Source organism: Eptesicus fuscus, chromosome 11 (genome assembly GCF_027574615.1).
Source record: "Eptesicus fuscus isolate TK198812 chromosome 11, DD_ASM_mEF_20220401, whole genome shotgun sequence".
In the NCBI taxonomy this organism is placed as follows: Eukaryota; Metazoa; Chordata; class Mammalia; order Chiroptera; family Vespertilionidae; genus Eptesicus; species Eptesicus fuscus.
This window is the reverse complement of record NC_072483.1, coordinates 40,851,845-40,878,095: the sequence shown is the minus strand read 5'-3', so window position 1 is coordinate 40,878,095 and position 26,251 is coordinate 40,851,845. Positions and strand designations below refer to the sequence as shown.

The following is a 26,251-nucleotide window of genomic DNA, read 5'->3' as shown; positions in this document are numbered from 1 at the left end:
TCCTTAGAGCTCTTTTTACTTCTTATTAGCTAATCCTCTGTTATTGTAATCCCTTTATACTTAATAATCGCTTATATTAAAGTTTACCAGTTCAAATTACTCTGTGGTTTCTCCAACCAGAATTAACCAAGGCTCATACACTATCTCTAAAGAAATATGAGAATTTGTTCATAAGAAGTTATCATTTTCAAATAGCCAAAGACTCTTCAATGTAAACATTGTATTTCACACAGGAAATGACTCAAATGCATCTGACCAATTCTCTAACCAGAGAATTAGAAACAGGACAGAATGTACTCTGCTTTCTGAATCCAAATAACCACTTTTATAATACAGTAGTGAAACCAAAAGTTCCTGCCTTGCGTGAAAGACCATGTAATGAATTGCTTAAAGGATTAAATGAGAAAATATGTGTATTACAGAGAAAACAATTACTTAAAACTGGGAGCATACCTCTCAAGGAGAAAAAGAACTGTCTCTGTTTTAGAACCCCCACCCCAAACAGGGGTGTTCAGTTTTGAAGGCCTTCTTATGGCACCCTGGGTAATTAATCAAAGAGATAGATGAATTGTTTTGCATGAAACAGGATGAGTTAGGAGGCACTGGAGAGGAAGGGAGAAATGTGGAAGAGAACAGGAGTCCCAGGAGCAAAGCAGGAGACTGCAGCCCACATAGAAATTATCTGTGGAAATTCCACCATCATTGTCCCCAAACACCAGTAAATCTGCTACTTACCTACTTAAGTTGGTTGCTATTTGGCACCAGGCCTCAGGGCCACTGGCAGGGCGATATGGAAATGCTGAGCACACACAGGAAAAGTGGATACAGAAAATTCCAGATAACAATTGGTAAATGCATTGTGCAGTGATGGACGAAAGGAAATCATTCAATAAATATTAGTTTCCCTTTTTTTTTATTTGGGGTATAAGTTACAACCTCTGACCTTGGGGAATTAACAAATTCATTTTGAGTTCTATGATTATAGGCACAAAATTATCAGAAAAAAGATGAGAATACAACAGTTGTATAAATTATAGGTATTGTAGAGTTCAGAAATTCAGGGATCAACTGAGAAAAGCTTCTGAATTAGAGTGAATAAGGTATTTGTTCAATTCTTATTTCTTTAAAATAATTTTAAAAGGGAAGAAGAGTACCAAGTGCATTCTAAATAGAGGTAATGAGGAAGAAGGAGAAAAAAAATAAACATATTTTGCATATTTATTGGAATGTCACACTGAGTCTGAGCTTGATTGGGTAACCAAAAATGAAGTCATTTTAACTTTTGAGCAGTGGAGTGACATATTTTGGAAAGATGACCTATAAAGAGTTAGCAAGCTAAGTCAAAATAAAGAGAGAAACATTGGAAGGAAAAGACCTAAGGACGGAGCTGGTTGCGGTCATTCAGGCTGAAGTGATGAAAATGTGGACTTGGTTATTGGCAGTGAGAATGGAAGGAATGAATGGTTCTGAATGACGCTGAAGAAAAACCATACTATGGGAAGACATGGCTGGCATGGAATTGATGCCAATAAACAAAATAAATACAAAAATACAGAACAGTTGGTGATAGAAACAAATACAAGAAATTTCTTTACATTAACTCATTTTTGGTCTCACTATGACTCAGTTCTGCTTGTTGGCATCTAGCGCCACATGTGGTGGTCATAGTCCTGGCACATGGAGTAACGATGTTGTTGCGCCCAAGAACTTGCTCACTGAGCTCCAGCTGTTTCCTAGTGCACCCAATGGATTACTGAGCTGTGGTGGATACAATTTCCTTGTCCTGAGGAAAGGTTTCACATGAGTCAGAAGCTCCTGCTTTTTGAATAAAGCAAACCCGTTACTTCCCAAAGGCTCTGGGTCCTAAGAAGAATAGCAAAGGGAATCTTGTCTATTTCCTACTTCCATTCTTACTCTACCAACGGGGGCAGACAGATTGTATGACCCATGTGCTATCTTGGTCTCTCAAGAACTAAGTATGGTGCTTTTGGGTTACCATTCCAGTAAGGCAGGGAAGTAAGTTTCTGGAAAGACGGTTTCTTCACTCCCTATTCTGTGTTCCCTTCCAGTGCTGCTCTGTCTCAGGCTGTAGCCTGAGATGATACCTTTGTCAGACTTTATGATTATTCTAGACTAGCTCTGCCCAATAAAACTATAGTGTGATACACATCACGAATGTACAGTTTTCCAATAGCTACATTTAAAAAGTAAAAAAAGGATGAGATTAATGTTAATAACTTATTTAACTCAATATAATAAAAATATCATATTGGCATATTATCAATATAAAATTATTAATAAGATATTTTACATTATTTTTTCTTCAGTGCCCAAAATTTAGTATGTATTTTTCATGGCTAGCACATCTCAATTTGAACTTGCCAAATTTCAAATGCTTAATAGACACATTTGGCTAGTGGCTACTATGGTGAATAGTGCAATTCTAGACATTCTATTTTTTTTAAGAAATCATAGAAAAATTCAGCTTAAACATGAAGTTCTAATTGTTTTCTTGTAAGTTATTACCTAACTTTGGACTCTCTTATTTTCTCTTAACTTTCTGGTTGTTCATATCTTTATATCTGATAAAACAATTACTTGAGAATACATAATGGACATCATGGTTCTCTGACCAGACCCTTCCTTCAGGGCCAAGACACCCCCTCCCCCACCCCCCAGGGTGGGAGTATGGCTGCTGAAGGCTCACAGCTGCCCATCCCTCTGGGTATTACCTTAGGCTCTGGGGAACTGCCACCCCTAATGGTATGCCCTCTTGAGAGTGGCCGAAGCCAAATGACTGATGAAGAAACACAAGCCGGTCCCCCTTTACTCCATTTAGGAAAACTCCGAAGGGCCATCACACTCCTGAGGGCCCTGTAGGGTGAACTGAGACCACTTTGCCATTCTATTGCGTCTCAGTGTCTCCCTCTGCCCCATCCTGCCTTCTTCACTTCCCTACAGGTGTATCTCTTAAGAACAACTTCTCAACCCCCCACCCACTTTCCATCTCCCCCAAAACCATGCTTGCATCTCTCCAACTCAAAGGTCTGTTGCCAGGGAACCCAGTTTAAGAGAGAATATGAAGTAGATTATAATCATTGTTTGAATTGAGGAGGAGGAAAAGCAGGAGTCAGGTTTGATTCATTTCTCTGTATTGTAATTATACCTCCTCACATGTGAACTCTCTCTGACCCTCCCTCTGTTCACTCTCCTCTTTCTTTTTTGCATACAGAGTCTTTCCCAAAGGCCAAACTGACAACCGAGTAAAGGGTGTGAGCAAAACTGGTGTTCACCAACAGCACCGCATTGAAGCATGAGAAATTATCCCCAAACAAAAAGGTGTCAGCTGCATGATACAGCAGCCCAAACATTTCCTGACACTGACAGAGTACTATGATCTTCCTTTTGCTGGCTCTCCAGAGCCTACCTGATAGCTCAGAGATGCAGAGCAGTGTGCAGGTTATGGTAACATGATCTTCTAAAGCCTCCACTTCTCTCTTCTTCCTCCTGAAAGTCCCACCTTTCTGGCCTTTATATTTACATCCCTATGTTGGTCTGTGGGTCCTGCTGACCAATGGAGAGAGGAACCGGGAAGGCAGCCGGCTGAGAAAATTGAGCCTGACTTTGGTGGCAGCAGCCCAGTGACCTCTCAGGGTTCATCCACCAATGGGATGATCAACTCCATTAAGAAGGAGCGTGAAGCCAATAAAGTCATGCTGGGCTTATAAAAAGAAAAAGTCCCATAATTCTGGCACATGAATGGCACAAAGAGTTTTCTAGATCTCTAGCATTCCTAGAATTTAATCAAATGGTTGCTTTTGTAATTAAATATAATATACTGGTACTATTGTTTTATACAGTATAGTTTAAACTACAAGTTGCCAGAAAAAGTATCAGAGTGAAACACAGCAATAAATTAGATTATGTATTCATTGAAATTTTGGTAATTAGAATGTCAAAAGGAAGTAGACAGGGAGTTCAACTAATTCTCACTTTACTAATCCATAAACAGATACTTCTCATAAATAGCTGGTAATCTTTCCTTAGTTCTCAGGAAAAACTAAATGAATAGCTGCAGTAAAGTCTCCTATTACTAATTCTCTATGCTATAATGAACAAAACTGCAATTCATGTTGAAAAACACCCTGAAGCAGTAGCACAAGGATTAAATGACCATTGTTAGGTAACAATGGTTAATATAATTGTTTAATAATAATAAGCTTGACAGTTTAATGGTCACACCTGGAGATGCTCTCCTTGAGTGTTATCTAACTTGGGCCTATAGTAAGCAGGGGGTGAGCTCCATTTCCTCTATTTCCCTCCTTCCTTCCTTCCTTTCTTCCTTCCTTCCTTCCTTCCTTCCTTCCTTCCTTCCTTCCTTCCTTCCTTCCTTTCTTCCTTCCTTCTTTCTTTCCTTCCTACCTTTCCTCATTTATTCATTTAGTCAGCAGTACTTATTAAGCACCTACTTTATGCCAATCATTGGTCCTATATCCTTGGGACATATGAATGAAATAAGCCAAAAATGGAGCTATATGTGGGGCAAAGAGGAATAAGCAGTAAAAAATATGTACATACATATATACATAAATACATATTACAGGATATTGAGAAGTGGTAAAATCTGTAGGGGAAAAAAGAGGAAGCTAAGAAAAACTGCAATTTGAGAGCGGTCAATTTTAAATGAATGATTCAGCCTCCTTGAAAAGGTGATATTTGAGTGAGAACTATAGCCCTTGTTGTAATGTCTTTCCTATTTTCTGATCCAAAATTCTTACTTTGTTGTCATTATCTTCCCTGATGTTGTCTCTTAGGCACATAAGAAAATTATTTATGTAAAGGCTTAAGATGTTAATCCATACATGTTAAGTCAGTGCCAGTTTATTATTATTTTTTTTATGATAGCACATGATTTATCTCTTGAAAGCTAAGTGGCCTGACCTTATGATATGACATGAGATGTGCTACCAAAAGTTGTCTCTCCTGCTCTCCCAGTTCCTTTACTATTTTATAATGGACTTCTTAAAGAAGTTGAATAATTTTCCCATCAGTCAGCCAAACTGTCTGAACTTAACATCATTAAGATATTCATTATGCTATAGTATTATTAGAAATTCTATTTTAAAATTAAAATTTGCCATGGGAATAAGACTCAAGGAGGGGGGAAGCACATTCATGAAGGGAAAAGGCTATGTCTATGGCATAGATTTGCAGGTTTATAGACAGAGAATTCCCAGCTTATACTGGTAGACCAGGGGTCAAATGGAGTGTGGGGGGCAAGACATACAGATAGAGACCAGGTAAGAATTGTAAGGCCTTAAACTTGGCTTTATACACTTTGTATAATAAACACACAGGGATATTTGTTACTCCCACAAAGAAATTTTCCTGACCATCAGGCCCTCTGACCTACCTTTATTTTCTCACAGGGATATACCACTTTTTCACCTTTGATGGAATGGCATACAAGTTGGGGTATGGTGGGAATGGAGTAGTCTGCTTCAGCAGTAAGGAGTATTCTATAATTCTTTAGAATTGCTGGACAGGGTGATAATAAAAAGCAGATTGATTCTAGTGGGTTTTATTATTGTTCCTAAGTATGCTATAGACCAAGTACTCCCTTTATTTTCTGCTTCCAGGGAAGACTACGTCTACCACACACTTCCTTGGTACCCAAAGCTCTGAGGAATGTCTTTCCAGAGTTTCTACTATTTGTACACCTACATAAACATTTTCTTCCTCCTGCCACAAAAAATGAGATCATACTATATATACTAAGCAATAAATTGTAGATGTTTTCTATGTCAGTACATTTAGACCTATGTCATTCATTTACATATCTATAATAATAAAAGCATAATATGCTAATTAGACCAGACATCCTTCCAGATGACCTTCAGGATGAAGCTAGGGCTGCGAGGGAAGCCTGGTCCTGGGTGCCTGCAGCAGCCGGAGGGAAGCCCGGGTCCCAGGTGCCAGAGGTAAGCCAGTGCTGGCAGCCGGGGGAAGAAAGACCTACTCTTGCACGAATTTCGTGCATCGGACCTCTAGCATTCTATAATGGACTTGCCTAATTCTCTTTGGATGATTTTCCATTTCTAGATATTGTAAGCTGAATTTCAACAACACTCTTCTGGTTGCATATTTGTACACTTATCCAATATCATCCTTAAAGTACATTTGTAGAGATAGAATTGCTATCCCAAAAGGAGATGCAAGTTTTTGACATTTACTCCTAAATCACCCTACAGAAAGTTTGTAGTACTTTCCTCTATCAACATGAGAGTGCTTGTTTCTCTGCACCCTTTCTTCCATTTGCAAATCTGTTAATCCAATAAGTGAAAATTATCCCATTTTGGTATTTTATTTTACATTCCTTTGTTTTCAAGCAATATTTAACATTGTTATGATTATATTTTTATAATTATTCTATCTAATAAAAGAGTGATATGCAAATTGACTATCACTCCAAGACACAAGATGGCTGCTCCTATGTGGCCAAAGATGGCTGCTCCCATGTGGACACAAGATGGCCACCACAAGATGGCTGGCAGGGGAGGGCAGTTGTAGGCTGTTGGAGTTGACCAGGCCGGCAGAGGAGGGCAGTTGGGGGAAACCAGGCCAGCAAGGGAGGGCAGTTAGGGGGGACCAGGCCTGCAGGAGAGGGCAGTTAGGAATGACCAGGCCAGCAGGGGAGGGTAGTTGGGGGGGACCAGGCCTGCAGGGGAGGGCAGTTGAGGGGGACCAGGCCTGCAGGGGAGGACAGTTGGGAGGGACCAGTCCTGCAGAGGAGGGCAATTAGGGGTGATTAGGCCAGCAGGGAGGGCAGTTAGGGGGGACTGGGCCAGCAGAGGAGGGCAGTTGGGGGAGACCAGGCCAGCAGGGGAGGCAGTTGTGGGGGGACCAGGCCTGCAGGGGAGGGCAGTTGCGGGGGTGGACCAGGCCTGCAGGGGAGGGAAGTTGTGGGGGACCAGGCCAGCAGAGGAGGGCAGTTGTGGGTGATCAGGCCAGCAGGGAGGGCAGTTAGGGGTTACCGGGCCAGCAGAGGAGGGCAGTTGGGGGCAACCAGGCCTGCAGGGGAGGATAGTTAGGGGCAACCAGACTGGCAGAGGAGGGCAGTTAGGGGTGGCCAGGCTGGCAGGGGAGGGCAGTTAGGAGCAATCAGGCTGGCTGGGGAGCAGTTAGGTATTGATCAAGCTGGCAGTGGAGTGGTTAGGGGTGATCAGGCTGGCAGGCAGAAGCAGTTAGGGGCAATCAGGCAGAGGCAGGCAAGTGGCTGGGAACCAGTAGTCCTGGATTGTGAGAGGGATGTCCGACCGCCTGTTTAGGCTCAATCCCAGTGGGGCGGTCAGACATCCCTCAAGGGGTCCCAGATTGGAGAGGGTGCAGGCTGGGCTGAGGGACATCCACCACCCCGTGCATGAATTTTGTGCACTGGGCCTCTAGTATTTTTATAATTTGTGTACTATGTAAATAATGCTTCTGAACTAATTAGTTGGATAGAATTACATTTCTTTCTCTGTGGGTTCAGTAGTTTTTCTCATGCTTTTCAGTAGAGAATATTCTTAAGATTCTACTTTTATATCCCATCAGTTATGTGACTCTTGAGACTCTTTTTACAAGTAACGTGAAAATAACCCAAACTTAGAATCAGTTACTCAAAAAAGTAGATCTGATTGAAGATCTAAGGTGGCAGTGGAATAGGTGGAAGTTAGCCTCACCTCCTCTCAGGAACAAACTTGAATTACAACTAAATTATAGAAAAATCTAGCTGAATAACCAACTGAAGACTAGGTGAACAGAAGTCTGAAAACCAAGGATTTACAGAAGAAGCCACATCAAAACTGGTAGGAAGGGTGGAAATACTAAAAGGCCTGGCCCCCCATACACACCTGAGATAGCTAAGTATTCAGAGGGGATTCTCAGGTGCAAAGATTTCCCCTGAGGAGTGTGGAGTCCCAGCCCCAGGCCTGGCTTCTAGACCCAGAGCGTCAGAGCAAGGAAGAGGAGTCCACATATTATCAAGCTGTAAAAATGATTGGGGATTCTGTTCACAGGGAGAGAGAGGAGTCTGCTAGAAACACAGGCACCCTCTTAAAGGGCCAATTCACAAAATTTTGTTTACAGTCACTCACTCTGGTCTCTGGCAGAGGGAGGGCAGGACAGACTAGAGTTGTGTGAGGAGAGACTGAGGTGTGGCTCCAGGAAGAGCTGAAGAGAGTGGCCAGGTTCCCTGTGATGAGTCCCTCTCTCATACCACATGCAGATGCCATCATTCTTGGGTCAAGCACGCCCCACCATACGACATTAGCCTGGAGGAATGTATTAGCCCCACCCTCAGGGAGCTCATGCCCTGCAAGAGAAGTCAGCTGCTTGGGCTCAGGGTGTAGAGGTCCAGAGAGACTCAAGGGGTGATAGACACAGTCTACTGTGACTCTGGGAGGGGGCCAATCCTTGCATGCCTGACAGATGCAAAACCCTCCATTTGCACAGCCAAAGCTTTGTCTGTTTGGGCCTGATAAAGTCTACTGGCCTCCCCTTGATGACTCCAGGAGAAAGGGTTCCCTTACTTATCACTTATTCTTAAATAATCTGTCTTAACTTTAGGTAAATAAACACATCCCTTTTTCTTTCTCTCCCTACCCATGAATAAAAAGACAACATCCTTATTATGCTTGCAGCATGGTCTTACCTTAACACTTTAGGAACATATAGCTGAGTGTATTTTCTGGGAAAACAACTAAACCAAAATAATTTTTGGCAGACCTACAATGGCTATTACTAAATAGTTCTAGAGAACTCTCTTAGAAAGTTAAGGATTTATGTTCTAGTTAATTTCTCCAGAATGTAGTCATATTCCAAATTAAGTCTTATAATGTCCATCTCTGGGAAAAGCTCAGTTGAGCATCATCCTAATTCTTGCTCTTAATTTTTACCGGTCAAAGTCATACTTTCCACTTCTGTAGCATTCTAATAGATACACAGTTGATTTTTGAGAAAAGTTCCAGTCTGACAAAATTAGACTTGAGTTAAGGATTTTACAAATATGTGCTGTGTGTACATTCTGCCCTCTTCCTGGGTCCATGCGGAAAACCACAACCAGCCAGGGGGCTCTTTCCTGCTAAGCACAATCCCAGCTTTAGGCTCACTCTCAGCAGAGCTCCAGGAAGGGAAAAGAAAGCGTTTGTAAGAACTCACCTTCCACGATTGTCCTAGAATGTAAGCTTTGTGGGGACATAGGCTGAGACATTTTCATATTCCACCTCTTCCCCCCCCCAAAAAAAGTCTACTGGGTGCTGTGTAAAATAAGAATAATGGTCAGTTTCTTTAATGTTTGTTTAAAAAAGTATTAGCATTAGCATTTTCATTTAGACTTTAAAAGGAGAAAAAGTCAGTAAAGACATTCTAATATAAAAGAATCCAAATTTTTGTAGTATTCCCCATCTGGAGAAAAATTGGAACTCTTAGACATTATCTCAAAAGGGTGGAGATGTGTCGCTCTGTTATAAGTAATATATTATTAATCCATAAAGTCAACTGGGAAAAGAAAACCTCTTTCCATTTTAATTTCTGTAGTCAGTTTCATTTTTCTTAAAACAGCTTATAACAGTAAGTTGCAGTTTAAATCACCCAAAATTCCAAAAACAAAAGAAAAAAATTATCAAAATAACCCCCACAAACCCAAACAAAACAAAATAAACATGTTTTAGACTCATAATTTCCCCCCTCACAGTTTCAACTTCAAGTTGTCCCTCTTAAAGCACCCTGATTTCTTCATAGGACCTGTTCAGTGAGTCGCCTGTGGATGCCCACACTTGGTTGCAGTCCTAAGCGGTACACGGGCTGGTCTCATGTCAGTGCATTTTTGATTGTTAGAGCAAATAGTATCCATTTTAATGACACCTTAATCATTCATTACAGTCAGTTTTTCTTCAGAGCAGACAGTCTTGGAAATAACCCACTAAAAAGTGCTGTGGGCTGTGGGGCTTTGGCAGGCTGGGACAGGACTTCTGAGAACATGCTGTGCGGATTTTCCAAAGAGGGCAGTCAACTTGAGCGGTCCCACATGGGAGCAGTTCATTGGGACCTGACTGGTGGCTTTTCCCTTAGATTTGAGGATCTCACCATCACATGGAGATACCTACTGGCGTATAGCATAACTTGGATATTGCTCTTAGTGACTGCTTAACGACTGCTTCAGTTTGTAAAGAGCTGGCCCCATCAGCTGCAAAGGAGGGGCCTCACGTAGAGGCAGGGTGGCTACAGCTCTCTGCCAATAAGTGCTTAATGACTCATTTTCCTCAACAGAATTTTCATGAGACTGGAATTCAGGGAGGGCTGTCTAGAGAATGTCTGAGAGGAAGTTCACAAGCCACCGTCCTGCTGTCTGCTGGAGAAAGCCTCCCATGATAGCCACACCAGTGGACAAAAGCAAACAGCAACAGATCTCAGTAACGTTTCCTCACGATCTTCCATAAACAGTCCCTGAAAGGTCATCCTGAAGTTTGTTTTAGTGAGGTTGAGAACATTATAAACTTCCAAAGAAGAAAACTATTAGTGGAAAAACTAAAGATACAGAAGGCTAGTAACTAACCGTTTGTGTGGAATACAGGCTCTATCCATGGGAATTGCATTGAACCAGCCAGAGTACTCCTAGACCCTGTTGTATGTATGCTTTCAATTCACTCACCCATTTTACTGATCTGTCATATTGAGCAATTGCTTTGCAATTAGGTGGATTTAGACAAAATGAAATGGTACATATGGCTTCCTTCTCTTTTCAAATGTTTTTGTGTTTATTTTAAAGGCTTTATAATTGCTAAATGTTCTCCTCTCTCAGAAGACATTCTGAAATGGAAGCAAAAATATCACTTTTGCAAAGCCATTTCCATTCTTCCAAAGGTCTGCTGGTAAATTATTCTTCCTGATCTTTCCATCTTTCTGGCCTGTGCATACACACCTAACCCATACTAAATTTCACCAGATGGCATTTTATTTCTTTAAAGGAAAGCAGCCGTGGGTTTAGACAGTTGAATTTTTAAACTTCTGTATTTACTGGAAGTGCATATGGTGCTATATGGACAAAGAACTTGTGCTGAAAGGAAAACATTTCTGTCTGCAGTACCTCACAGTGTCTTAGAGGAAGAAAAGTACAGTTACATGGCATATTTCTCACAAAATCTTTCGTGGCTGTGATTTTCTTTCTCTCCTCAAAATTAGAATATGTATACTGTACATACCTGAAAGTTGGTGTTATTTTAATTCGTCTTTTGGTTGCAAATAGAAAGGTTATATGAAACTCAATAAATTGCCAAAGTAATCGGTGAGAGATTTCTAGAAGAAAATGAAACATAAAACTAAACTTGTTAAAAAAAAAAAAAAGGTTTAAAAACCTCTGTATGTCAACGTAAGCAGATGTTGGTGTAGAATTTACAAGGATGAGAAGGCTGTAAAACCTCCCTTAAGCCATTCACAGTTCATTTCAAGGCCAAGAACGCCCCCAAAATCTGTTTCTAATTTTACAGAAATCTTTTGAAATTTGGCACGGTTTTGAAAAGTCCGTGGAAAGAAAAAAACCTTGTCCTAGCTTCGGCTTCCAACTCCAAAGACAGACTTGCTTCCTTTCAACGGTTTTCACAGATGCAGTGACCCACACTCCGAAGTCAGAATTAGCTGACTTTCACAAACATCTGGAAAAATGAAGGTTAGTATATGCAAACTCAGGTGTTGCTAAAGAATGAGTGCTGGCAGAATTAGAATTAAGTGTGAACAATGTTTTATATTGTTTAGAAGGTGAGGATTTGTCCATAAGTATGTACTTCCTGGAGTGGGTTGAGATTGGGAGATTATTCTAAATATACTGTAGAAACATTTGTCTGTGTGGAGCTGGAAAAATTCCAGCAATTATAGCCAGACCAGTGGAAGACAATCAAAAGTTTGTGTTAAGAAGAACTAAGATTTAACGGCAAACAAAATCTTGCCTTTTCTACTACTTAGCAGAAACTGTATGTATATCTAATTCATTTTTATTTTATGTAGACATGGTTAAAAATCGTATTCGGAATTGCCACTTCTGCTGTGCTTGCTTTATTGGTGATGTGCATTGTCTTACGTCCTTTGAGAGGTAAGAATTTTTCTCTAATTTGCTCTGTCAGCCTTGGAAAATACACTAACACATGGTCACGAGTGACTGAACATTTCCAAAGTGCTTATTTTCCAAAGTAAGTCTGTTATTTCCATGAAGATTTATAAGCTCACAGATATGTTCTTCTGCAACCAGAAATCATGAGGAATTTAAGGCAGGAGTAGAAAGAGATTTTCAATATTATTTCAGCAATAGAAAAACCTAAGCACTTTCTGTATCATTCCCACACCTCCCCAAATATATACTAAATTACAAGTTTTGACAGACCTTTAGAGGCAATATTTTTGACTAACGTTGCTTTCACGGATTGCCTCATGGGAAGTAAAACTGAGTATGAATTGAAAAGTTAAAACAGAAACTATGGCTTTGTGTTTGTTTGCTTTATTATGCGCCTTTTCAAAAATTTAGATGCAGCAGCAATGAACAATTAAATTAGAAAATGAAATACTATTAAGCAAGCATTATGTTTAGTGATAAATGAATTCTTTTAAAAAGGGTTTAGATTAACATCAACCTCCCTTTGCTGAAAGTTGGAAGATAATATGGAGTGATAGGGGGTAGTTTAAATTTAAATTAAGACTCTATCTATACATTGTCCAGCAATATTAAAGGCATGTTTCTGTAAAAGTTATGAAGAGAAGCTCAAATTCTGATCCAAGGGAAAAACACAACAATAACAGGTCTTGTGCTTTGAGGGAAAAGTGTGTAGCAACAATTATTAAAAGCTTATAATAGCTAAAGTGGGGAATACCTTTGGTTAAAAGTTAACTGTCAGTAAAGGAAACTCAATGACAAACCTTTAGCTAAAGAATGTAGGAGTCCTAAATGATCCATTGCTTTAAAAATTAAAATACAGAAAATACTTTGAAAAATTCAAAATGCTCATGGGATTTTCACAGAATTACAAAATGAAGAGGTTAACCAATATGATGAAGGCATTGTACTTGTATTTTCAGTGTTAATCTTCAATCCATTTCCTGCTCTCTGCCAGCACACAATTATTCTTGGGCTGTTGAGAGGTATTGTGTGCATCCATATTTTTTATATTTTTTCAAGTTAAAATTGTTTCCAGATCAGTGTTTTACCTCAGTGGCTTGGGAACCATATTTCCCTCATGCTAGCAATTGTCAGGTGACGTATTAGGTCTCATTGACCCGATGAATGTCAATCTGTTCAGAATTACCTCCTGATTTTAAAAGGAACTCCCAGTACTTGAAATCAGCATGTTGCTGCCCCAGAAATGAATATTCTGAGGACAAAAGTGTATGGACTAAATTGTGAGCTGCTTCCATGTTCACAGGCAAGGATGGCTTGCCTTTCCACTTTGCACTTTGGAATTTGAGCCATAATTTCGAATAGGAAATATACTATAGTTACACATTTACAAATAATGTGTAAGTATACACCCACATAGATATTTGTGTAACCCTATATAATAAAACCCTAATAGGCAAATCAACCGAATGGTGGAATGACCAGTCGCTATGATGTGCACTGACCACCTTGGGGCAGATGCTCAACACAGGAACTTCCCCTGACTGGGAGGGAGGTGACCTGCGGCAGCGATTAGTGGGTGGCGCCAGGCTGCCAGCCAAGGTGGGTGCCAGTGGGGGCCCCCCAATCACCCCGCCTGCCAGTCACCCCACAGATGGCCCTGATCACCAACCAGGCCTAGGGAACCTACCCTATATATTGGGAACAGTCTCTTAGATTTAAAAATTAAAACCTGGCAAGGCTACTCTAACACTGAAAAAAACAGGATGATGCAGCGATGACATGCATCGACTCTGGCTTGCACATTTTGTGGTCAGCCCTGATTCTGACACTTATAACTGTGTGTCAAAGCCAATTAACTTCTCTCTGCTTCAGTTTTTCCACCCATAAGATGGGAAAAATGGTACTATTGCCTCAGAAGGATCATGTTATGTACTACGTTTTATAATCAGGGCAAAAAAATGTAGCTGCCCATACAACAGCGAGATGTCTTCCAACTGTACAAAAAGTATGGTCACTGTTGCATGCAGTGTCCTGGATTATGAGAGGGATGTCTGACTGCCAGTTTAGACCTGACATCTCCCGAGGGGTCCTGGATTGCAAGAGGATGCAGGCTGGGGTTGAGAAACCGCCCCTCACCCCCATGCATGAATTTTGTGCACCAGGCCTCTCATTATTTATAAACCCAATCCTTACCTTCTCTCCAAGTTTAGACATGTATAACATGTACATAAATGTATGTTATAAAGTACATCTATACTAATAAAAGGGTAATATGCTAATTAGGGTGGACATCTTCCAGACATCCATCTGGGCAAAGCCACAGCTGCTGCGAGGCCTGGGGATCAGGCAGCCATGGGCTCAGGCAGCTGAGAGGCCTGGGGCTCAGGTAGCCGTGAACCCCGGCGGCAGGCAGTGGCAGCAGCAGCAGGGTGATGGGGGCGGCGCCTTCCCCTGATCAGCCCAGTCAACTCCCGCAGATGGAGGCCAGACTGTTGCTTATGCCATCAGTAGGACATCCCCTGAGGGATCCCAGACTGTGAGAGGGGGCAGGCCAGGACCCCCCTTCCCCCAGTGCACAAATTTTTGTGCACCAGGCTTCTAGTATATTATAAAAATCGATGTCATTTAAAACCTAGTTTTTTGTTTCAACCAATGGGATAATTTTTAGAGCAAATTAATTTCCTTGTAGAGTGAAGTAATCAAATTAAACTTTAGGAGGAATTTTATTACTCATTCAGAAACAGAAAAATTATTAAAAAGTTGAGAATTATATTTTTTGCCCATAATACCATTCTCTTTCTATCCTAAATTGGCTGAAAAACTGCTCAGAATGTCACTTAAATACTTGTACTGGAACCATTCACTCCACAAATTTGCAGAGTAGACCAGGAGAAGCCCTCCTCCCTCCAGGCAGTGGTATAGACACCCCTGATGTGAAGTGGATCCTCTGACCTCCCTCCTTCTTCCCACACCCCACTCCTCAATCATCCTTAGTCTAGAGCTTCGGGTCCAGTTCTCACTCTCACAACTGCCCAATGCCTGGTGAGATAGGACCTAAGGTGGCAAAGCAGGAGAAGGGAAAGAAGAAGGAAGAGAAGGAACAGAGAATTCGAAGCGAAGGAAGCTTCTAGTTGGCCTTTTTAAGCTTTCTCAGAAATTCCATTACCTCACATTTACCTTAGATGCCCTTGTATTCTTAGCCTAGCATTATGTGCTAACATAACATAAGAACAGTCTTCTTTGGAGAAAGTTAAAAAACCCACTTCAGAAACATTCATTTATTTATTTATATATTGAGGAATTAAGTCCCATTGACCACCTGCCCATCATTGTGCCAAGTGCTGGGGAAACAAAGATTTAGCAGTCTAGATTTCCCTCTGAAAGTCAGGGCAAGAATCCGGAGTGGATGCATGGCCTTCACCACCAACAGGAGATCAGGGTTTCTGTTGTTCCCCACCAGGTCTAGGTCAAAGAAGAAATGACAGGGGCTTTTCTGTGGAGAGAGAGGCCCAGGGAACACCAGCCTCAGGATGCAAAGAGCTGTGGAGAATTCAGGCAGAATTTTATGAACAAATAGGAAAATGCGGTGGTGAAATGAGAAAAATCCATTTAGATCACTCACATAGTAATAAAAATAAGGGGCAACTTAGAAAAAAAAAAAAAAACCTTCCAAATTTCCCATTTTTATTTTCACCAAATGGAAAACACATATGGGTTTCTACCTCTTAGTCCCAGGCTGTCCTCCTTGGCCTTAGCCTATTCCCCTTCAACTGATTCCTCCTCCTGCCTCGATTTACTTTCTCTCACCTTCCCAAGCACCACCCTTTTTCCTGTGTGAAGATGCAACCAGGCTGAGAGTGGAAACTGAGCCCCACACCTTCCCCTCAATTTTGTCAACCCCCAAAAGAAACACACGGGCCTTGTTTCAAGAGATTTACAGAGGTGACAATAACAAAAACCAAAGGAACAGAAAACAAAAATTGGAAAGTGACAGAGGCTCCAGAATTTCCAAAGTAAATTCTATATGGCCTTGCTTCATGATTTACAGTTTCTGAATTCCTGGACCTGCCTTTGTGAAATTCATTTGTGAAACAAAATGTAGGAGTCATCTACTCTCTCTTTGGCTTCTACTGAGTATTGAGTTTCTTATATGGTGATGAGCAAACACTCAATAAATGCCAGCAATTATTTTTCTATAATTTCTAACATGCAGTAGCGACTTAATAAGTGACAGCTAGAATTTTACTGTATTCTTCATCCTCATATACATATGCACACAAAGATGATGACTAGGCCCCTCTGTGCGATATACTTCAATTTCAACAATGTTCTTAATTCTAGAGTGTGTGTGTGTGTGTGTGTGTGTGTGTGTGTGTGTGTGTTGGGGGGGGTGTGTCTTTATCCTTGGGTATCATTCCTGTTCCTATTCCCCATCTCCTTAGATCAAAAATAACAAATATTTTTTAGAAACTTTTGTGTACAAGGAACTCATAGGAGACATCAGAAGTTCTGAGGCAAAAGAAGAAGAGAAAAGATAAAGGGAGTTGGGGGAGGGGTGAAGTGGAGAATGAAGTTGAGTGAAAGAAACAAAGGAGTGGAGGTGCCTCTCAGATCTCCCTGCAATCCTCTTGTCTACCTTTAAACACCTTTCCTCTTACTGTTGTTGTTTTGGGCCTGCTGTGTTTTATAAAACTTTGTAATAGTCACCAATTTTTAAAAATCAGAGGGTTTCATATAAAAATGTGTATTTTTGGCTTCTCTTTAAATATTAAATCTGGCAGCATTGGGCCCATGGTAATAGTTAGCTAAGAAGCAGGTGCCTTCAGATGGGCAATGCTTCCTCCAGTTTCCCACAACTTTCTATTTAATTATGTACAAGAGACCATATTCATTCACAGCATCAGCCTGACGTCGATAAACATTGAATTTTTAACCCTTGGACTGAAAAAAAAAACACACCCCAAAAACGTATATGATGCCTCCTGGGATTAAAAGTAACTACTAAATATGAAAAACCTGAGATTAGTATCGCATAGTCATCCATTATCCACAATGTCCAGTCCACTGTGGCTCCTGGACACTTGGATTATTTGTCCAGCAATTATTTATTAAGTACTTTCCAGATATCAGCCTGTTGTCTAAGGCATGCATGACAAAGTCTTTACCTTTAAGAAAGAACAGTTTGATAGTAAATAGGTAAACAAATTAACAGAATATTTCAAATTCTTAAAAGTGCTATCAAGACAAACTGGAGTGGCCCAGCCAGTATTGCCCAGTAGCTGAACATCAACCTATAAGCAGAGGTTTGATATATTTCAGAAGATATGTGAAATTTAGATAGAAAACAATATTTTGTAAAAAGAAATAGAATTTAGAATGTCCGTGTTTTAGTCAGAAATCCGTTGTTATTATTATTGTTACTATTACTATAACCTCAACAACTACTTTTTAGAATATAAGATATATGTGAGATGAAACCATCTTCACAGGAGATGAGAATATGTTTTTAAGGCTTGAAATGTTCCCAGTATCAACATTTAGAACTGTGAAACAGACTTCCTCAAACATCCTAAGAGTTTTAAGCTTATTTATTCACTGTTCTTTTGGAGGAAATATGGAGAAGTCTAAAGGGTTTAGAAAGTTCACAAACATAAAAGAGCTTTTGAGGTGAGGGTAAATAAATCAACTATGCAGATTATATTTCTCTAATTTGCCCTTGGATTTTAAAATCACAGAAGATGAATCTTGGCAAACTTTCTTTGAGTTCTGCCAAATTTTAAATAATTTAGAAAATAATCCAAGTCTTTGGATGATTTCCATAAAGCAGAGGAGGTTACCTGTCTCCTATTCCCAAAGCAAACTGTGTTACAACTTATACAAGAATGGCTAGTCATAAATACACCTTGAGAAACACGTGTTCTAAAGCTCAAATCAGGGATGTGGAATCAGAGCTCAAAGTGCTTAAGAAAGAGAGACAGTCATGCAGAGCTTTAAAATATGGCAATAATTAACATAGTAGGCACAATTGAAATGATATTTTCATATAATATTCAAATACTAATTAACCTGTTTTCAAATTTATTGCCTTTTTTTGTTGTTAATCCTCACCAGATGATATTTTTCTATTCACTTTTAGAGAGAGTGGAAGGGAAGGGGAAAGACAGAAAGAGAGAAAGATTGATGTGAGAAAGACACATTGATTGGTTGCCTCCCACACGTGCACCAACCAGGGCTGGGGATTCAGCCTGCAACTGAGGTATGAGCCCTTCACTGGAATTGAACCTGGGACTCTTCAGTATGAGGGCCAATGCTCTATCTACTGTGCCAAACTGGCTAGGGCTTACTGCCTATTTTAAGTAGAGAAAAGAAGTTATTGTTCATTTTAGTATCCTGGTGAACTTACAAAAATTATGTAGTATAAACAGAATAACAAAATCCTTTTAAACCTTTATTCCTATCCTATCTAATAAGGAGGAAATATGCTAATTCACTGCCCCGCCCTCAAAGATGGCGGTGCCCACAGCTAATAAAGAGGGGATATGCTAATTGACTGCCACACCCTCAAAGATGGCAGCACCCACAGCCACAATATGTCAGCACCCAGTCCCCTCAGCCCCCCAGCCGCCCAGGGCCGCCCGAGGCTCAGGTAACCAGAGCCACCCAAGGCTTGCGCTGCCGGCAGTGGCAGCAGCAGAGGTGTGATGGGGAGTTGCCTTCCCCTTATTGCCAGGTAGCCTCCCGCCCCTGAGGGCTCCCGGACTGTGAGAGGGGGCAGGCCGGGCTGAGGGACCCCTGCCTCTAGTGCATGAATTTTCATGCACCAGGCCTCTAGTTAATAATAAAAAGCAATTCTTAGTGTCTAAATTAAAATTTTTAATACAGATTATGATTTTATAGTTGGTAGAAACACTGATGTGATAGGATTCTTTAAAAGAACAGAATATGCCTGGCTGGAGTGGCTCAGTTGGTTGAGCAACGTCCTGTGCACTGAAAGGCTGCCAGTTCAATCCCTGGTCAGAGCACATATAGAAGGCAGCCAAGTAGAGGTGACAAGGAAGAACTTTAATATACAGGTCTGGAATTCAGAGGAGAAATCCAGTGGGGGTCAGGTCAGGTGATGGGGTGAGTCAGCCTAGAGCAGTGGTCGGCAAACTGTGGCTCGCGAGCCACATGTGGCTCTTTGGCCCCTTGAGTGTGGCTCTTCCACAAAATACCACGTGTGGGCGCACAAGTACAGTGCGATTGAAACTTCGTGGCCCATGCGCAGAAGTCGGGTTTTCGGCTCTCAAAAGAAATTTCATTCGTTGTACTGTTGATATTTGGCTCTGTTGACTAATGAGTTTGCCGACCACTGGCCTAGAGATATGTGAAGGAAACCCCAGGAGAATGAAATGGCCAAGAACAAGGGTTCTTCCTCAGACCCCAAATAACACCAATATGAGCCATACCACAATGTAATGTAGAGATTAGAGGAAGATGAGCTGGCAAAGGAGACTCAATGGTCCTACATTTCCAGGAATAATTATTCTACCTCCCTTGTGTGTTGCTTGCTTTTTTATCTAATTTTTGTTTGGTTTGTGTTGCTGTTACTGTTATTTTATTACACATGTTCTTTCGCTTTAAATCATAGTATAGTGATAAAGTTCCCAGCCTCTAAAATCAGATGGAGCTGGATGTAAACCCCAGCTCTGTCATGTATTAAGCAAGTTACTTTGCCTCTAATTCCCATGTCCTAATCTGTAAAATGAAGTTAATAATAGTCCATCTCAGAGAGGTGAGTGAGGATTTCAAGGACCATTCATTTAGAGTGCTTGGTACTTACGAAAACTTCATCAATTACAACACTTCCTATTATGAGTTTAAAGCTACCTCAGATCTATTTGTTCCCAGTTGTCAGCTTTTGCCCAAATATATTAGTTTTTAAATAGTAGTTTCTACACTCTAAAGTTTCCTACATTTGCCCCTGTGGTGCTTACTCCAGAAAAACAATAAACAAACAAACATGACTTAAAGCAATGGCTAGCGATGATGCCTCCTTACCAGTATAGATAGTTTCTCTGCAGACCCAACCCACGTCATTTTCCTTGGTGTGGCTTATTTAGCATCAGTTCTGAATCAAATACGGAAATGAGAACAAAGGGACCCTGCCATTTGTGTGCCCACTTTAATAAACCATATTTGCTCATTTAGTTTGTGATAAATATTAGAGCTAACATTAAATGCTTCTGCTCTGGCACTTATTCCCAATTTTTCAGGACTAGAAAATTAAATGGCAGAAATAGAAACAGAATCTTAATAAAGTCTCATTTTCGGTTCTTATAAGTGTATTTCTAGTATCACATGATCTCACTCATCTAGGGGAAATAATGAACAACATAAACTGATGAACAAAAACAGACCCCGAGACAGGGAAGCATCGATCAGACTGTCAAACCTCAGAGGGAAGGTAGAGGAGGGTGGGGGAAGGGGGAGAGATCAACCAAAGGACTTGTATGCATGCATATAAGCCTAACCAGTGGTCACGGACAACAGGAGGGTGGGGGCATGCGTGGGGAGGGGTTTGGGATGGGAATGGGGGGATGAGGACAAATATGTGATACCTTAATCAATAAAGAAAAAAGGGGAAAAAAAGAATAAGCAGGAAGTTTTAAGAAAGAATTAGAATAGTGAATCATTATTTGTGAATCATTTCTGTGAATTGTAATTTCTTGGATTCATAATTGAAGTAGTTTTCAGCTTTGCTTTAATAAGTGCAAATGCAAATGTATAGTTAATTAGAGTGTTTAAGCGGTGTATGAGGAACTGAGCTATAAAGATGGACCAAGTTAACTCTAAGGACACTGTGAGTAATTCAGTGTTAATCAAGGAAGTGTCAGTTACATATAGAAGAGAGATGTTTTCAGAAGTCATTCCTACTCCAGCTCAAATATTTAGAGTTTAAAAATTATACATTTCAAAACTAAGCTTTCAAAACAATCAAAAGGTTATATTTCAATGTTAAAACATTATTTGGGAAGGGGCATGAAAATCCAGTTATTCATTCAATAATTATTAGTGGCATCTTTTTCAGGTGACTGGAACTTGTTTAGTCATGGGGATACATTTTATACTGATTTACATACACACACACATTCACGACACTAGAAAATAAAACCCCAGTGCTTTCCCGGCAATCTTGTTTAAATCTAATCTGGGCCAGAATCAGACCCTTTGCCCTTTTTTCATTCTTCAAGGATCGGCAGAGGAAATGTACTTAAGAAGAATCCAATTGAGTGTAGCTTGAAAAGATAGTGGGCAAGAGGACTGAATAAGGGTATAAACATTATAGATCATTAACATTCCTTGAAGGCCACGATCAACACTTAGTTGTGGGGAATCTATATCCATGAGGTATGGGTTGCTAGTCAGGCCATGCCCATCCACATACAAGAGTTTATAGGCAAAGGACATCCCAATTTTAGGCACAGGGTGCAATAAAGTACAATTCACTGAATAGATTCAGTGAAATCACTAAGTTTGGATTCTTTGCAGAAGAATATCCTGGGGGTATAGGTAAAAATGAAAGTTAGCAGGACCTCATCCCCAGGGATTCTGAACCATTAGGTTTGAGATAAGGACTAGGAATCTATTTTTCAAACTGCATCCAAGTGACTCCAGGGACTAAATTTGGATACATTTTTTAATTAGGGCATATCCAGGTTGAAATTTACCACATGGACAGGAGGGTAGAGAATAAGGTGAGGTATATCTTTGGGGGGAAATTAGTGAAAATAAGTTAACATAAAATCTGTCAAGTTGATTTATTTTTTTCATTCAAAAATATTTATCATGCTCCCACTATATGTGAAGCATTATCCTAGCTACTGGGCATATGATAGTGAGAAAAATCAAATATAGACTCTGTTCTCATGGATAAAGACCTATCCCTTATACAACTCACATAAATATAGAGACAAAATGTTTATACTCAATAAATTGAGCTAAGTGTTGAGATAGCAATAAGACAATAGCATTTTCATAGAGCCCATTTCTGCTGATTGCTGGTGGTAGCAGTCAGCATTAATAATGCAATGAAACATTACTATATTTATAATCTTTCTAAATATACAAAGAACCAGAGCTAAGATTGGAAATTCCAAGTAAACTTTATGTTTTATACCTCTGAATATGTGACCTAATGCAACATCTCAGAGCAGACACATTACTTCATTACATTTATGAACAGAAAGAGCAGAATGACTAAATTAGAGTCTTCCCATTTGATTTGGTATCATTCTGAGCCCCACCTGACTCCAGCATAATCAATCACACCTCTGAGCCTCTCCTGCACCACATGAGAGGTTTGTACTCACCAAACCCAAATCTGTGCATGAGCCCTATTTCTGAATAGATATAGCTGGCTCCTCTGAATATATTTTCTGTACATCTACTCATTGATTCTTGGGTGCTGGTGTGGCTTATTATCATCATGGTAATTAGTAGTATAATTAATGCATGATTAAAATTGCTATATAGGTAACTTGAGTCATAACATGACATATGCTAAGTTCTCTATATAGATTATTGGCATTTATAGCTACTATGAACACATCCAATATACTAAAAGGCTAATATGCAAATCAACTGAGTGGCAGAACAACTGGTGCTATGATGTGCACTGACCACCAGGGGGCAGATGCTCAACACAGGAGTTGCCCCTGGTGGTCAGTGTGCTCCTACAGGGGGAGCACCACTCAGCCAGAAACCCTGAGCCGGGCTCACAGCTGGCGAGCACAGCTGTGGTGGTGGGAGCCTCTCCTGCCCCTGTGGCAGTGCTAAGGATGTCCAACTGATAACTCCCAGACTGTGAGAGGGCGCAAGCCAGGCTGAGGGGCCCCCCACCCTGAGTGCACTAATTTTGTGCACCGGGCCTCTAGTTTAAAATAAACGGCTAACTAGGAACTAATATAAAATATACTCTCTTGTAAATTTCCTGGATAATCTAAATAAGAGGTTATAAAAGAGTAAATAACTAATCCTTAAAAATTTTTGAAAAATTTGATAAGGATCAGCACAATTATTAATTATATGAAAAGAAAAATGTGTAGAAGTGGTATTTGAAAACTATTGTTTTTATAAATTTTACTTATCCATATATGTGATATTAGTACTAACTATATTTATTATCATAATTGTGATATTTCAGTTAGAAGGCTGCAGGATGACCAAAATGTTCCAAGTACAACTATTAAGTTTCATCCTATCTAATAAAGACAGACTATGCAAATTGACTACAACTCTGTGACAAAGATGGCGGCGCCCACAGCCAATAAGGAGGGAATATGCAAATTGAAACAACAAGGCAAGAGGAGGAAGGCGGCTCTGGCCTGAGTGAAGGCGGTGCTGGCAGCCAGGGGAAGGAAGGCCTATTCTTGCACGAATCTTCGTGCATCAGGCCTCTAGTATTAGAATAAAAATAAATATTAACCTTTTGCACTCAGATGTCGAGTGTGACTCCACACGGTTAGCATTAGAATAAAGGAATCAAGAAAAAAGCAAGCGAGTGCAAAGGGTTAATTATACTAGAGGCCCATTGCAGGAAGATTCCTGCAAGAATAGGGCTTCCTTGGGCCTATTCCTGCAAGAATAGGGCTTCCTGCGGCTGGAGCGAAATAGGGCGAATAGGGCTTCCTCCGCTGCCTCGCTCCTTCCCATGTCCACTGCCTCGCACCCTCCAAGTCTGCTGCCTCTCTCCCTTCCATGTTCACTGCCTTGCTCCCTCCCTTCTCCACTGCCTCACTCCCTCCTTTCTCTAGTGTCTTGCTCCCTTCTCCACCACTTTGCTCCCTTCTGCAGCACTTGGCTTCCTTCTACACTGTCTTCAGTCTTCGCCCAGTGCTTGCGTATGCAAATTAACCACCATGTTTGTTGGGTAATTTGCATACTTGCTCCTGATTGGCTGGTGGGTGTAGTGGAGCTATGGTCAATTTACATGTTTGTCTATTATTAGGTAAGACTAGAGGCCTGGTGCACAAAATTCATGCACAGGGGGTGTGTGTCCCTCAGCCCAGCCTGCACCCTCTCCAATCTGGGACCCCTCGAGGGATGTCCGACTGCCCGTTTAGGTCTGATCCTACCTCTCACAATCCAGGACTGCTGGCTCCCAACTGCTCGCCTGCCTGCCTTCCTGATTGCCCCTAACCAATTCTGCCTGCCAGCCTGATCACCCCCTAACCACTCCCCTGCCAGCCTGATTGATGCCTAACTGCTCCCCTGCCAGCCTGATTGCCCCTAACTGCCCTCCCCTGCAGGCCTGGTCCCCCCCCCCAACTTCTCTCCCCTGCAGGCCTGAGTACCCCTAACTGCCCTTCTCTGCAGGCCTGGTTACCCCCAACTTCCCTCCTCTGCCATCCTGGTCACTCCTAACTGCCCTCCCTTGCAGGCCTGCTCCCTCCCAACTGCCTCCCCTGCTGGCCATCTTGTGACGGCCATCTTGTGTCCACATGGGGGCAGCCATCTTTGACCACATGAGGGCAGCCATCTTGTGTGTTGGAGTGATGGTCAATTTGCATATTACTTTTTTATTAGATAGGATAGAGGCCTGGTGCACAGGTGGGGGCCAGCTGGTTTGCCCTGAAGGGTGTCCTGGATCAGGGTGGGGGTTCACTTGGGGCATGGGGCAGCCTGGGCGAGGGTCCTGTGGTGGTTTTCAGGCTGGCCATGGCCCCTGGTGACCCAAGCAGAGGTCCTGGTATCTGAGATTTATTTATCTTTTATAATTGAAACTTTGTAGCCTTGAGTGGAGCCAAGCCTCCTGCTTGCTCTGTGGCCACAGCCATTTTTGTTGGGATTTATTTATCTTCTATAATTGAAACTTTGTAGCCTTGAGTGGAGACCAATGCAGGCCAGGGCTGTGGGAGCTTGGCTTCCTCCATCACTGGGGGCAACTCAAACCTCCTGCTCTCTCCAGCTCCATGGCTGCCGCCATTTTTGTTGGGATTTATTTATCTCCTATAATTGAAACTTTGTAGCCTTAAGTGGAGGCCTGGGCTGACCAGGGTGTGTGGAAAGCTTGGCTCCCTCCATTGCCGGGGAAACCCAAGCCTCCTGCTCGCTCCATGGCCTCAGCCATTTTAGTTGGGTTGATTTGCATACTCACTCCTGATTGACTGGTGGGCATGGCTTGTGGGCGTAGTGCAGTGATGGTTAAAAAATTTGCATATTACTCTTTTATTAGATACGATATACTAATAGCCTAACATGAAACTGCTTTTTCCCTAGACTGTTATCTTAGTAGATATACAAAAACAAAAACAAAAAAGTCCTATTAATCAAATTACTTTGTGAAACACTGATCAAAAATATTTATTTGAAAAATATTCATAAGCTATGATAAAGCAAAATCCAACATGTATTGACAGCTTGTCATGTGCCAAGCATAGAGTGAAATGTTTCATTTGAATAAGCTCATTCATTGTAACTTCTATAAAAATAAAGATTAGCTTAGCTAAGAATTTCTCAATTACTCATAATTGCAAGTAAGTAAAATTATATGCAAGTATACTTAAATAGGAAAATCTATTATGTAAGTCATTAACCATAATAAAAGCATTATTTATGCTAGACAAAAAGGCATCTCCACAGTTATATTTATTTATTGAATCAATTTAAACAACTTTAAATAAAATAATTATCTAGATTTTTGGGTATTCACAATAAAGGCATTCACTACATTTTATGTCTATATGTTCAGGATGTGTAGATACAAATTAAATTATGTCAAAAGGAAAACAATTTTTGCCTTGTCCAGGTGGCCCAGTTGATTGGAACGTTGTCCCATATGCCAACAGGTTGTGGGTCTTATCTCTGGTCAAGGAACACTCTGAGCTTGGGGATTCGATCCCTGATCTGGTGAGCTGTGAAAAGAAGCAACCAATCAATGTTTCTCTCTCACATGAATGTCTCTCTCTCTCCCCCGTCCCTTCTTCTCTCTCTAAAAAATCAATAAAGCACAATAATTTTCACTGCAAATAACAGAGCTAGAAATTCCCCTTGACAACATTAGATACAGATTGCAATGTGCTCTTAGGAGAGCTAAATAAAATCTAATTAAAATGCTTATTCTAATTA

General features: G+C 40.9%; 1 protein-coding gene across 1 annotated transcript in view; it reads left to right on the top strand.

Annotated features, from left to right (window-relative positions):
• Positions 1 to 12,033: 12,033 nt before the first annotated feature.
• The window catches only part of FAP (fibroblast activation protein alpha), a 72,477-nt gene continuing 58,259 nt past the window's right edge, over positions 12,034 to 26,251 (top strand). Inside the window, 1 exon segment of the mRNA XM_054723064.1 lies at positions 12,034 to 12,124. Within this exon segment, the coding sequence (XP_054579039.1) occupies positions 12,034 to 12,124 (91 nt within the window).